This window comes from Bos mutus, chromosome 6, assembly GCF_027580195.1.
Source record: "Bos mutus isolate GX-2022 chromosome 6, NWIPB_WYAK_1.1, whole genome shotgun sequence".
NCBI classification, from domain to species: Eukaryota; Metazoa; Chordata; class Mammalia; order Artiodactyla; family Bovidae; genus Bos; species Bos mutus.
The window spans coordinates 84635570-84650733 of record NC_091622.1 but is presented as its reverse complement, the minus strand read 5'-3'; the positions used below and the strand labels follow the sequence as shown (position 1 = coordinate 84650733).

The 15164-nt window shown below is 36.8% G+C and overlaps 1 protein-coding gene across 1 annotated transcript in view; it reads left to right on the top strand.

Annotated features, from left to right (window-relative positions):
• Positions 1 to 9010, top strand: part of LOC102282379 (UDP-glucuronosyltransferase 2C1) — a 36034-nt gene extending 27024 nt beyond the window's left edge. Inside the window, exons 4-6 of the mRNA XM_005902047.3 lie at positions 4700 to 4787; positions 6378 to 6597; positions 8731 to 9010. Of these exons, the coding sequence (XP_005902109.1) occupies positions 4700 to 4787; positions 6378 to 6597; positions 8731 to 9010 (588 nt within the window). The remainder of the gene's footprint in view (positions 1 to 4699; positions 4788 to 6377; positions 6598 to 8730) is intronic.
• Positions 9011 to 15164: the final 6154 nt, after the last annotated feature.

Below are 15164 nucleotides of genomic sequence, written 5' to 3'. Positions count from 1 at the left end.
GCACAACAAAATTAGACAAACTAGAGGTGATGAATAAATATCTTGAAAAACTCAATTTACTTAAGGTGATTTTTTCTCTTATTTATAATAATTTATTTTTACAGCAAATATTGAATTACTTTGATTATTCATTTACATAATAGTACTAACTCTCAGAGAAGGCAATGGCACCCCACTCCAGTACTCTTGCCTGGAAAATCCCATGGATGGAGGAGCCTGGTAGGCTGCAGTCCATGGGGTCGCTAAGAGTCGGACATGACTGAGTGACTTCACTTTCACTTTTCAGTTTCATGCATTGGAGAAGGAAATGGCAACCCACTCCAGTGTTCTTGCCTGGAGAATCCCAAGGACTGGGGAGCCTGGTGGGCTGCCGTCTATGAGGTTGCAGAGTCGGACACGACTGAAGCGACTTAGCAGCAACTAACTCTCAATATTATGTTTTTATTACCACATCTGCTTTTACTGTCTTAGTAGAAATCTGACAAAATGGTTGAATCAGAATGTGACAGTTGAACATGTCCTATTCAATTACACCTGAAATACACCTGAAATATTCCCAGTGAAATGTGTTATGCAAATTTGCACCATAAAAATCCATAAATGTCAAATTATACACTTCTTTTTTAAAAGACTTTAGCAATATTTTTATAAGAATTTAAAAATTTCTCTTCCATTTTTATTGAATGTTATTTAACTCTTTAACTGTCTTTTGCACCTTCTGAAAAATGTGTTGTATAAAAATCACACATTTCCAGTCATCTATAATTGCATGTCTATGACCCAAGAATCATTAAATTAATTAATTTTTAAAAAATTATACAAATTTTAAGGGTTACTTTCTATTTATAGTTACCACAAACTATTGTCTGTGTTCCTCATGTTGTACAATACATCCCTGAGCTTATCTTATACCCAATATTTTGTGCTTCCTACTCCCCTAGGCTTATATTACCCTTCTTCCCTTCCCCACTGGTAACCACTAGTTTCTTCAATATATCTGTGAGTCTGATAAAAAAAAAAAAAAAAAAATAGATTATTTCAACAGACATATCAAATTAAGAGATTGAATTATCATTATAATAAAAAATCTCTCCTAGAGGAAAAATCCAGGATAGATCATATCACTAGTAAAGTCTATCAGACTTTTAAACAATAAAATAAACTAATCATTTCCAAATTTTCAAAAAATTTTAAGGGAACACTAAATAATTCTATGAGACCAGATTCACCCTGATACAAAAGCCACATAGACACATCACAAAACATAAAATTATAGACCATGATGAGTTTAAAATGTAAATATTAAAATATTAAAGAAAATATTTTCAGATAAAATCCAGTAGAATATTGAAAAAGAGTATTCACCATAATGAAGTGTTTAATTTCCTCATATGAGGATGGTTAAGCAAAAGTAAATCAATCAGTATAATAACTTGATATGAGTGTAATGATCAGACTCACAGTTACAGAGAAGAAAATCATGGCTACCAGTGGCGAAGGGCAGAAGGGTAATATATGCGTAGGGGAGTAGGAAGCACAAAATATTGGGTATAAGATAAGCTCAGGGATGTATTGTACAACATGAGGAACATAGCCAATACTTTCTGACAACTATAAATGGAAAGTAACCCTTAAAATTTATACAGTTTTTTAAAAGTTAATTAATTTAATGTTATTTGGTTTGTAGACATGTTATGCATGACTGGAACTGTGTAATTCTGTAAAATTTACTGTAAAAATTTAATTTAATGTTATTTGGTTTGTAGACATGTTATGCATGACTGGAACTGTGTAATTCTGTAAAATTTACTGTAAAAATTACAGTAACCCATTTTTCAGAAGATGCAAGAGACAGTTAAAGAGTTAGGTGACATTCAATAACAAGGGAAAACAAAACAAAACAATCATTACAAGCTACACATTAAAGAAAGCTGACAAAATCCAATTTCTCTCATGGTAAAAATTCTTAAGAAACTAAGAAGAGTGAAAAAAGCCCTCAACATGATACAGAGTATTAAAAAAAAAAAAAAAATCTAGTATCAAGCTCAGTGATGGAACCTGAAAGCTTTCCTCCTAAGATCAGGAAAAATACAAGAATGGCTACTTTCACTGCTGCTATTTAACTTTTACTAGAAGTTCAGCATGGAAATGATACAAGAAAAAGAAATGAAAGCCATTGATGCACATTAGAGTGACAGGTAAAACAATGTGTATTTGCAGATGACATGATCCTATACATAGAAAATATCCAAGAATTCACAAAAAGCTGCTACTGCTGCTAAGTCACTTCAGTCGTGTCCGACTCTGTGCGACCCCATAGACGGCAGCCCACCAGGCTCCCCTGTCCCTGGGATTCTCCAGGCAAGAGTACCTACTAGGGCTAAAAACCAAATTTAACAAAAGTGTAGAATACAAGATTCACACACAAAAATCGGTTTTGCTTATTATGCACACAGTATCAATGAACACACTGACTGTGAAATTTTAAAACTTCCTTTACAAGAACAATGAAACAATTTAAATACTTAAGAATGAATCTGACCGAGGAAGTTACATATTTACATGTGGAAAACTACAAAACATTATCATTATAAGGAATTAAAGAATGCCTAAATACATGGAAAGTCATCCTATGTCCATGGATAGGAACATTTAGCATGTTAAAATGTCAACACTATCCAAAGTAATCTATAGATTTATTAAATGCCTATCAAAACTCTTTAACAGCCTTTTTTGTAGAAATGAAATATCCAATTAACAACCTCATATGCAATTTCAAGAACCACAAGTAGACAAACAATATTGAAAAACAAAAAAGTGAAAGGACTCACATTTTCAAACATTGAAATTAGAAACATTATAAACCAACAGTAAATTAACAGTGTGGTACTAGAAGGGTAGACATATAAACCAATGGAATAGAAGACTAATTGGAATTAACCTTCATATATATGGCTAACTGATTTTCAACAAGTGTGAAAGACCATTCAATTGGAAAAGGACAGTCACTTCTTGACACATTGTACTAATAAAACTCTGATATCCACATGTAAAAGAATGAAGACATATCATATATATATAAATTACCTCAAAATGGATCAAAGTATGAAAATTTAGAAGTAAAATTACAGGAATTTATAAGAAAATCCTAAGGGAAAACTTCATTACATAAATTATGTTATGATTTCCTAGGTATGAGGCAAAAAGAATAGGTAATAAAAGAAAAGAAAATCAGATTTCATCAAAGAATTCTCCAGGGCACAACACTGGAGTGGGTAGCCTTTCCCTCCTCCAGGGGATCTTCCCAACCAGGTATCAAACCCAGGTCTCCTGCATTGCAGGTGGATTCTTTACCAGATGAGCTCTCAGGGAAGCGCACTGATATTGGAAGAATACTGGAGTGGGTTCCTATTTCCTCCTCCAGGGAATCTTCCTGACCCAGGGATTGAATCTGCATCCCTGCCACTGCAGGTGGATTCTTTAACAGTTGAGCCACTGGAGAAGCCCAAAATGATGCATGTGAAAGGGAAAGTGTCTTTTTGACTCTTTGTGGCCTCATGGACTGTAACCCACCAGGCTCCTCTTTCCATAGAATTCTCCAGGCAAGAATCCTGGAGTGAGTTGTCATTCCCTTCTCCAGGGGATCTTCCCAATCCAGGAATCTATCCTGGGTTTCCCACATTGCAGGCAGATTCTTTACCATCTGAGCTACCAGGGAAGCCCATGGGCTGTGGGAAACATTTTGTGTTTTCTCAGAAAGTTAAACATGGATATATCATACAAACCAGTCATTCTAATTCTGGCTATATATCCAAAAGAATTGAAATCATGGGCTCAAACAGCTACTTGCACACCAGTGGTCACAGCATCATTATTCACAATCATGAAATGACTGGATAAAATGTGACATATACACACAAAGAAATATTATTCACCTTTTAAAAGAAGGAAATCCTGATATGTTACAATATGTATGAACTTTGAGACATAACATTAAGTGAAATAATGTTAAGTTGGAAAGTACTGCATGATTCCACTGAGATTACCAGAGTAGTTAAATCTGCAGAGACAGAAAATAGAATAGAAGTCACCGGGGGTTATGAAGTGAAGGGAATAGGGAGTTACTGCTGAATGATACAGAGTTATGCAGGGATGATGAAGACATTTGGGATGCTGATAGTGCTGATGGTTTCATAACATTGTGGATTGTAATGCCTAATGTAAGTTCTAGTCACACAATACCTTAAAATTATAAATATCATTATGTATATTTTATTATAATAAAGACAACACTCGATTCTATATCACTACCAAGTATATAACAAAGGTCAGAGTGCTAACAAGCTCTTAGGTAAATAACATCCATCCCCTTTACCTCTGAAAATTTTGTTGCGAAATCTCCTTTACCAGAATAACCTAGTAATGCCAACACATAATTGTTTCAGGTAAAGATTTTCCTTGTTTCCTTCATCTTTTAAGTGAGAACTTGTTAGTATATAGATTAGGATTATTGTAAGCATTTGAAAATATGATTGTAATGTCAATGGTTTAAAAACATTCGTTACTTAATCACTAAGGCATCATTGCTTGTGTAATACCTGGAGGCATTAAACCTGATTAATTCTAAGTTAACTGCCTCCTTCTGACAGGATATGGTTCTAAAAATCTTCAAATGAAGTAAAGACACTTGCCTTAACAGGTTCTGTGGAAATATGGAGGAAAGAAACCAGAAAATTTAGGAGCCAATACCCGGATATATGAATGGATTCCACAGAATGATCTTCTGGGTAAGACCAAAGAGAAGAAAATCAAACAGAAATAAATAAGGGATAATCTGAATAATTACTCAATAACAAATAAATCCAAAACATTTGTTTTCAAAATAAGAAATAAAAACCTTGATGGCTTCTTCACATTTCTTCTGGAGTTTGTTAAAGAAAAATTATCCATGACACTTGTTAAAGACTAAACTGAAGTGAAGTGCAGTGAAAGTTTCTTAGTCATGTCCGACTCTTTACTACCCCATGGACTATACAGTCCACGGAATTCTCCCAGCCAGAATACTGGAGTTGGTAGCCTTTCCCTTCTCCAGGGGATCTTCCCAACCCAGGGATTGAACTAGGGTCTCCTGCATTGCAAGTAGATTCTTTACCAAGAATCCTGAGCTATCAAAAAAAGCCCCAAAAGACTGTAAAGAACACTTTATCCAAGGCCATCAGGATGAATACTACTGCAATAGACTTTCACAGCAAATCAGAGATTGGACTCCATCTGAGTCAAAAAGGAAAAGTGGAAAATTTATAGACAAAGTACAGAGTGGATGGTCATTAGATAAAAAATTAATAAGAGTAAGCATCACAGACAAGGGGTGGGGATTCTGGAAAAAACAACTGAATCAGATTATTGCTGAAGGCAGGTCAGAGTGATCAGGTATCAAATAGGGGGACGGTGAAGGATGAATCAATAATCAGAGAGGTGATCAAATATCAAGGTTTCAAGAGTCTAGGGAAACTGACTTCATAGGATGCTTGCTAAAATTAGGTAACGCAGAGATAAAAAAGAAACTCCCAAACCAGGACCTAGCTTAGAAGAGAGTTCAGAGGAGCCTGACTAGACTTTGGTCAAGGATAGAATCTTTTTCAAGCTCTAACATAAATATGGGTTTTATAATTCTTCCACTTATGATATAATCTCTGCCTCTTCAGAATCAGGGTAAAGGAAAGTACCTTTAGATAAGGCTCTCATTACTTTTTGTATAGAATATGGCAACACCTTTCTGACTCTGTGTATCCATTTTCTCCTCTGTGTCCATCCGCCTCTCTGGACTTTCCCTGCAGTAACTATTTAGGGGGAAAAAATCTGGCAAACCATTTCGTCATCTAGCATATTACGAATGGCTCCAGATTACTATAAAATTACATGCACAATTCTGTTTTCTTTAACAGGTACTTAATGAACTTGCCTTGGTCTATCTTTCTATCCTGTGCTGCCAACATTCTCATGGTGAAACCCTGCATATCTCTCCTCCCATGTCTCATTCACAGAAGCATTTTTTCTTAAATCCCTCGATCCTGTTTATTAAAGCATCATCATCCCAATTACTTGTCCAATGGCAGGTACTCTCCATCATTTAACTCTGCACAAATTTTTCAGAGGTTTATGGAATGACTCACTTGCTGGAATCACTAATTGCTGCTTAGCCTGGAATAATCAATTGCTACTTTCTTTAGCACCTGTAGGAATCTATATATGGCTTCATTGTACACAATCATATAGAAGATGCTACCTAACTGAATTAACTATTTATAAAGATATTATGGCTTTCTGTTTCTAAAACTCTTTCAATTTAGAATACTGATTTTTTTTTTTCTTTTTAGGTCATCCCCAAACCAGAGCTTTTATCACTCACTGTGGAACCAATGGGGTCTATGAAGCTATCTACCATGGGGTCCCTATGGTGGGAATCCCCCTGTTTGGTGATCAGTATGGTAATGTTGCTCGTGTTAAAGCCAAAGGAGCAGCTGTCGAATTAGACTTGCAAAGAATGACGAGTTCCGATCTGCTTAACGCTTTGAAGGCAGTTATTAACAACCCTATGTGAGTATAAAGTATACAGTTTTCTGAGAAACATTGGTATTTTAAAAGGAGTAATTGTTTCATTCAGTTTAATTCAATACTTTTATATAATCACCAGGACATATCTAACATCAAATAAATTATTGTCATATATTTCTCAAATTCTATGAAAATATTTACCTATTGTTACTGGAGAATAGATTTCATCCTCAAAGAAATGCTAAATTTATTTAAATAAGCTAAACTATTTTTAAAGAGTCACACATACTTTTGCTAATATTATTTTTTGTTCATGTGCATGCTCAGTACTAAGTCATGTCGCTCTTTTGCAACCTTATTGACTTTAGTTCACCAGTCTCCTCTGTCTGTGGGATTCTACAGGCAAGAATACAGGAGTGAGTTGCCATTTCCTTCTCCAGGGGAAATGGAGGTTTTTATATATAAAAACCTATATAATCCAGGGGCTCTTCCTGACCCAGGGATCCAACCCACATCTCCTGCATTGGCAGGCATATTCTTTACCACTGAGCCACCTGGGAAGCCATTTATTATGTCTTTAAAATTACAAATATTACTACTATAAAGAATTTAGGCAATGTGACAGAAATATAGAGAAATAAAGTTGAAAAAAATCACGTAGCTCTCTTCAGGTATCTATAACCTATTACCAGTATAGAAATATTACTTCAGATATTTCTTTGTGCTAATTTACAAATAGAAAAGAAAAAAATGTATAAAAATGGGACCAGGCTACATTTTGGGACTTCTCTGGTGGCTCAGATGGTAAAGAATCTGCCTGCAATGCAGGAGAGGTTTGATCCCTAGGTCAGGAATATCTCCTGGAGAAGAAAATGGCCACCTACTTCAGTATTCTTAGCTAGAGAATTCCATGGACAGAGGAGCCTGGAGACCTACAGTCCATGGGGTTGCAAGAGTTAGACACAACTGAAGCAACTTTGCACAGCATGCTTGGTATATCTATTCCTGAATGATTTGTTTTTATTAATTTTTTATCTGACAAATTTTTTTTTTCTGTGTCTTAGAGCTATTGTTTTTTCCTTGTTTTCCTGAAATGTATCTAGAGGTACTTATTCATTAAATTCTTGTATATTAAGAAAGACCTGTCTTTTTTTTTTTTTTTAACCAAATGGTGACAGGGTTTTGCATACTTTTTTATTTTGGCTCACAATTCTGTTTCTCAGAACTTTCTACATATATTTCATTATTTTTCTCCAATTTAATGTTCTGTACTCTCTATCAATGATAAGTGCACTTCAGTGTGGGAGAATAACCTTCCTCCTCCATCTCCTTCACAAACCCAAAGGAATACTTCCTCTAAGTGAGCCATTAAGAACCCTAAATCTAGAGCCTATTTTACAGAGAGAAATAACTCGGAAAGAGAAAAACAAAATCTAGATTTTCAGAATCTAGAAAAATGGTACTGATGAACCTGTTTACAGGTGAGGAACAGAGACACAGATGTAGAGAGGATGGTATTGTGGACTCAGCAGGGGAAGAAGAGGGTGGGACAAATTGAGAAGAGTAGCACTGACATACCATCGACTTACTCTCAGCCCTTACTTCTTGCCCAGAGGATCACATCAAGCTTCTTGTTTTCATCTGAAATGTCAGGGCCATGAAAATCTCAGACTGAAATCTTTCCTGCTGTTGTTGAAAACTAGCTCCTTTTAGCACTAATACTGAACCAGGGAGAGGGAAGAGAAGTACAGGAAGAGTTATTTTCTCATAGCTCTGCCCCTTAAATGCTGTTTCTGTCACTATTATGTTCCCAGCACCACATTCAGCAAAAGAGATAAAAATTCTGTATTCTCAAATGACATATTCTACATTCCTCTTTCTGAATCTTTAAAATGCTACTTTTAGTTAGAAATTCTCCCCTACCTCCAATTATTATAGAGACTATCCAACAAATATAGGAATATCCAACAAATTTCAGTTAATAAATTACCATATCTAGAAATATCTCAAGAGGAAAAAAAAAACTTTCATGTATATTCTGTGCTCTTGGTGATATCATTTATGACATAATATATTCATAATTATGTAATATACTTTTAATAGTATATAACAATTTTAGGTATATCATGTCCTTAACAAAATTTTCAAGTGGCTATCTATATATTCAATCCTTAGCTATAAAGAGAATGCTATGAAGTTATCAAGAATTCACCATGATACACCAGTGAAGCCCCTCAAACGAGCAGTCTTCTGGATTGAGTTTATCATGCGTCACAAAGGAGCCAAACACCTTCGACCAGCCTTCCACGACCTCACCTGGTACCAGCACCACTCTTTGGATGTGATTGGCTTCCTGCTAGCTTGTGTGGCAACTATTATATTCCTGGTCACTAAATGTTGCCTGTTTTGTTGTGGGAAGTTTGGCAAAATTTCAAAGAAGAAAAAGAGAGAGTAGTTTTTGTTTTTTTGTTTTTTTCAACAGTTGGACTAGAAACCTTGATGAAATCCATCTGAATTATCCCAGGCACTGATTTGAACAGATTTCTACTCACTTGGGTTCTTGTCCATTCCTCAGCTTATTGAGTCAAAGGTCAAACTCTCACTCCAAAAATATGCCACATGATTTATAATTATGATTTAAAAGAATCTTTTATTTAAAAACAGAGGATAAACAAATAAACACATAAAAGTTGCTACCATTAATGATGTAGTGGTTTACTTCATTCATTGCTTTCAGTTCAATCAGTTGAGATGCTGTTTGAGGCCTTACGAACATAACGAGGAATTCTATTTTCAGTACTAACCATATTGAATATTTCCTTAATATCTGACATGATTTTGGGTTCCACATTCTAAAGGAACTAGACAAGGAGTAATGTAGAGCACACTCTAGTCAGAGCTTTCCTTCCAGTCAGGATGATCAGGAACTCATAGGGTTTCTACTCCTCTGTAAAGCACATTTTACACCATCAATTTTCTTTCATATCATACATTAGATGTTGTCCCTCTTGAAATACAAAGCTTTGCTTTGTATTTGATTGAAGATTGTCCTTCATTTGGATATTAGTAATGATAACACTCATTTGATGATAATAATAGTACTTAATTTGTATTGTAACACTTCATAGCTTCAGAGAACTAGTGATTACCATATATTAGCATGGTTGTTGGTATGATGGAGCAAAAGTAAATGGCTGGAATTTAATACCCATCCTTTCAAAGTAACAATTTTTTAAACATTTATTTTAATTAATTTATTTATTTATCTTTCACTGTGTTATGTCTTCATTGCTGCACATGGGCCTTCTCTAGGTGTGGTGAGGAGGAGCTACTCTACTTGCAGTCTGCGGGCTTTTCATTGAGGTGGTTTCTTTTACTGCAGAGCACAGGCTCTAGGATACGTGAGTGTCAGTAGTTGTAGCCTGTGGGCTCTAGAGTGGGAGTTCAGTAGTTTTACTGAACAGGCTTAGTTGCCTCATGGCAGGTGAGATCTTCCTGGACCAGGGAATGAACTCGTGTCTCCTTCAGTGGCAGGTGGATTCTTAACTACTGGACCAACAGGCAAACCCTAAACTAACTTAAACATTTTTTCCCCTATTAATTTTACTTAGAACATATACATTTGGAGAGAAGGAGCAAACTTCTTAGAGCTATACTGCATATTTCCTGGCGAAAATGCATTTCTCAGAAATGCTATTTGCTGTGGGAATGATTTCTCCATTTAAAGAGAAATTCAGTGGATTTTCTCATTTCTTCCTTCACTTCCACCACTTCCCCTGGTCTTATAAATGGTCCTTTGATCACTATTACAAGCACAAGTACTTAGGCTTCTTACTAACTAGCATCTGCTGGAAATCTGCAGTAAGCTTGAAAACACAGCTTGAATTTTAATAAAAAGAGTTATCTCTTAAAAAAAAAAAGGAACATTCCCTTTCTTTCTTCTCTAATCATATAGGATCAGTTTTGGGGGGTCTGGACAATGATTTTAAATTACCCAATTCTCCCTTTTAAAAAAGATGTCTCTAATATTCTTTTCTAAAAGTCTATCTCCAAAAAGTTATTTAACATAATACACAGTTGTATGGGATCACCGATTCAATGGGCATGAGTTTGAGTAAACTCCGGGAGTTGGTGATGGACAGGGAGGCCTGGCATGCTGCAGTCCATGGGGTCATGAAGAGTCGGATGCGACTGAACTCAACTGAACTGATATCAACCAGATTTAATAATAATTTATCATCAGTTCAGTTCAGTTCAGTTGCTCAGTCATGTCCGACTCTTTCCCACCCCATGAATCACAGCATGCCAGGCCTCCCTGTCCATCACCAACTCCCGGAGTTCACTCAAACTCACGTCCATCGAGTAGGTGATGCCATCCAGCCATCTCATCCTCTGTCATCCCCTTCTCCTCCTGCCCCCAATCCCTCTCAACATCAGAGTCTTTTCCAATGAGTCAACTCTTCGCATGAGGTGGCCAAAGTACTGGAGTTTCAGCTTTAGCATCATTCTTTCGAAAGAACACCCAGGGCTGATCTCCTTTAGAATGGATTGGTTGGATCTCCTTGCAGTCCAAGGGACTCTCATGAGTCTTCTCCAACACCACAGTTCAAAAGCATCAATTCTTCAGCGCTCAGCTTTCTTCACAGTCCAACTCTCACATCCATACATGACTACTGGAAAAATCATAGCTTTGACTAGATGGACCTTTGTTGGCAAAGTAATGTCTCTGCTTTTAAAAATGGGGCCACCCAAAATGGACGGGTCATGCTGGAGAGGTCTGACAGAATGTGGTCCACTGGAGAAGGGAATGGCAAACCCCTTCAGTATTCTTGCCTTGAGAACCCCATGAACAGTATGAAAAGGCAAAAAGATAGGACACTGAAAGATGAACTACCCAGGTCTGTAGGTGCCCAATATGCTACTGGAGGTCAGTGGAGAAATAACTCCAAAAGAAGAAAGGGATGGAACCAGAGCAAAAACATTACCCAGTTGTGGATGGGGCTGGTGATAGAAGCAAGGTCTGATGCTGTATGTTAGGTCCATCAATCAAGGCAAATTGGAAGTGGCAAAAGAAGAGATGGCAAGAGTGAACGTCGACATTCTAGGAATTACCGAACTAAGATGGACTGGAATGGGTGAATTTAACTCAGATGACCATTATATCTACTACTATAGGCAGGAATCCCTTAGAAGAAATGGAGTAACCATCATGGTCAACAAAAGAGTCTGAAATGCAGTACTTGGATGCAATCTCAAAAACAACAGAATGATCTCTGTTCATTTCCAAGGCAAACCATTCAATATCACGGTAATCCAAGACTATGCCCCAACCAGTAACGCTGAAGAAGCTCTAGTTGAATGGTTCTATAAAGACCTACAAGACCTTTTAAAACTAACACCCAAAAAATGTCCTTTTCATTATAGGGGACTGGAATCCCAAAGTAGTAAGTCAGGAAACAGCTGGAATAACAGGCAGTTTTGGTCTTGGAGTTCAGAATGAAGCAGGGGAAAGGCTAATAGAGTTTTGCCAAGAGAACGCACTGGGCATAGCAAACACCCTCTTCCAACAACACAAGAGAAGACTCTATACATGGACATCACCAGATGGTAAACACCAAAATCAGACTGATTATATTATTTGCAGCCAAAGATGGAGAAGCTCTATACAGTCAGCAAAAACAAGACCAGGAGCTGAATGTGGCTCAGATCATGAACTCCTTATTGCCAAATTCAGACTTAAATGAAAGAAAGTGGGGAAAACCACTAGACAATTCAGGTATGACCTAAATCAAATCCCTTATGATTATACAGTGGAAGTGAGAAATATATTTAAATGACTAGATCTGAAAGACAGAGTGCCTGATGAACTATGGACAGAGGTTCATGACATTGTACAGGAGACAGGAATTAAGACCATCCCCATGGAAAAGAAATGCACAAAAACAAAATGGCTGTCCGAGGAGGGCTTACAAATAGCTATGAAAAGAAGAGAAGTGAAAAGCAAAGGAGAAAAGGAAAGATATAAGCATCTGAATGCAGAGTTCCAAAGAATAGCAAGGAGAGATAAGAAAGCCTTCCTCAGCGATCAATGCAAAGAAATAGGGGAAAACAACAGAATGGGAAAGACTAGAGATCTCTTCAAGAAAATTAGAGATACAAAGGTTACATTTCATGCAAAGATCAGCTCAATAAATGACAGAAATGGTATGGATCTAACAGGAGCAGAAGATGTTAAGAAGAGATGGCAAGAATACACAGAAGAACTGTACAAAAAAGATCTTCACGACCCAGATAATCACGATGGTGTGATCATTGACCTAGAGCCAGACATCCTGGAATGTGAAGTCAAGTGGGCCTTAGAAAGCATCACTATGGACACAGCTAGTGGAGGTGATGGAATTCCAGTGGAGCTATTTCAAATCCTGAAAGATGATGCTGTGAAAGTACTGCACTCAATATGGCAGCAAATTTGGAAAACTCAGCAGTGGCCACAGGACTGGAAAAGCTCAGTTTCCATTCCAATACCAAAGAAAGGTAATCCAAAGAATGCTTGAACTACTGCACAATTGCACTCATCTCCCACGCTAGTAAAGTAATGCTCAAAATTCTCCAAACCAGGCTTCAACAATACGTGAACCATGAACCTCCAGATATTCAAGCTGGTTTTAAAAAAAGGCAGAGGAACCAGAGATCAAATTGCCAACCTCTGCTGGATCATAGGAAAAAGCAAGAGAGTTCCAGAAAAACATCTATTTCTGCTTTATTGACTATGCCAAAGCCTTTGACTGTGTGGATCACAATAAACTGTGGAAAATTCTGAAAGAGGTGGGAATACCAGACCATCTGACCTATTTTTTGAGAAACCTGTATTCAGGTCAGGAAGCAACAGTTAGAACTGGACATGGAACAACAGACTGGTTCCAAATAAGAAAAGGAGTGCGTCAAGGGTGTATATTGTCACTCTGCTTATTTAACTTATATGCAGAGTACATCATGAGAATCGCTGGGCTGGAAGAAGCACAAGCTGGAATCAAGTGCGTCAAGGGTGTATATTGTCACTCTGCTTATTTAACTTATATGCAGAGTACATCATGAGAATCGCTGGGCTGGAAGAAGCACAAGCTGGAATCAAGTGCGTCAAGGGTGTATATTGTCACTCTGCTTATTTAACTTATATGCAGAGTACATCATGAGAATCGCTGGGCTGGAAGAAGCACAAGCTGGAATCAAGTGCGTCAAGGGTGTATATTGTCACTCTGCTTATTTAACTTATATGCAGAATACATCATGAGAAATGCTGGGCTGGAAGAAGCACAAGCTGGAATCAAGATTGCCTGGAGAAATATCAATAGTCTCAGATATGCAGATTACACCACCCTTATGTCAGAAAGTGAAGAGGAACTAAAAAGCCTCTTGAGGAAAGTGAAAGAGGAGAGTGAAAAAGTTGGCTTAAAGCTCAACATTCAGAAAACGAAGATCATGGCATCTGGTCCCATCACTTTATGGGAAATAGATGGGGAAACAGTAGAAACAGTGTCAGACTTTATTTTTCTGGGCTCCCAAATCACTGCAGATGGTGATTGCAGCCATGAAATTAAAAGACGTTTGCTCCTTGGAAGGAAAGTTATGACCAATAATACTCTTTAAAAACCATAATTGTTAATTAGGTCCCATTTGTTTATTTTTGCTTTTATTTCCAATATTCTGGGAGGTGGGTCATAGAGGATCCTGCTGTGATGTATGTCAGAGAGTGTTTTGCCTATATTCTCCTTTAGGAGTTTTAGAGTTTCTGGTCTTACGTTTAGATCTTTAATCAATTTTGAGTTTATTTTTGTGTATGATGTTAGAAAGTGTTCTAGTTTCATTCTTTTACAAGTGGTTGACCAGATTTCCCAGCACCAGTTGTTAAAGAGATTGTCTTTAATCCATTGTATATTCTTGCCTCCTTTGTCAAAGATAAGGTGTCCATATGTGCGTGGATTTATCTCTGGGCTTTCTATTTTGTTCCATTGATCTATATTTCTGTCTTTGTGCCAGTACCATACTGTCTTGATAACTGTAGCTTTGTAGTAGAGCCTGAAGTCAGGTAGGTTGATTCCTCCAGTTCCATTCTTCTTTCTCAGGATCGCTTTGGCTATTAGAGGTTTTTTGTATTTCCATACAAATTGTGAAATTATTTGTTCTAGCTCTGTGAAGAATACCGTTGGTACCTTGATAGGGATTGCATTGAATCTATAAATTGCTTTGGGTAGTATACTCATTTTCACTATATTGATTCTTCCAATCCATGAACATGGTGTATTTCTCCATCTATTAGTGTCCTCTTTGATTTCTTTCACCAGTGTTTTATAGTTTTCTATATATAGGTCTTTAGTTTCTTTAGGTAGATATATTCCTAAGTATTTTATTCTTTCTGTTGCAATGGTGAATGGAATTGTTTCCTTAATTTCTCTTTCTGTTTTCTCGTTATTAGTGTACAGGAATGCAAGGGATTTCTGTGTGTTGATTTTATATCCTGCAACTTTACTACAGTCATTGATTAGTTCTAGTAATTTTCTGGTGGAGTCTTTAGGGTTTTCTATGTAGAGGATCATGTCATCTGCAAATAG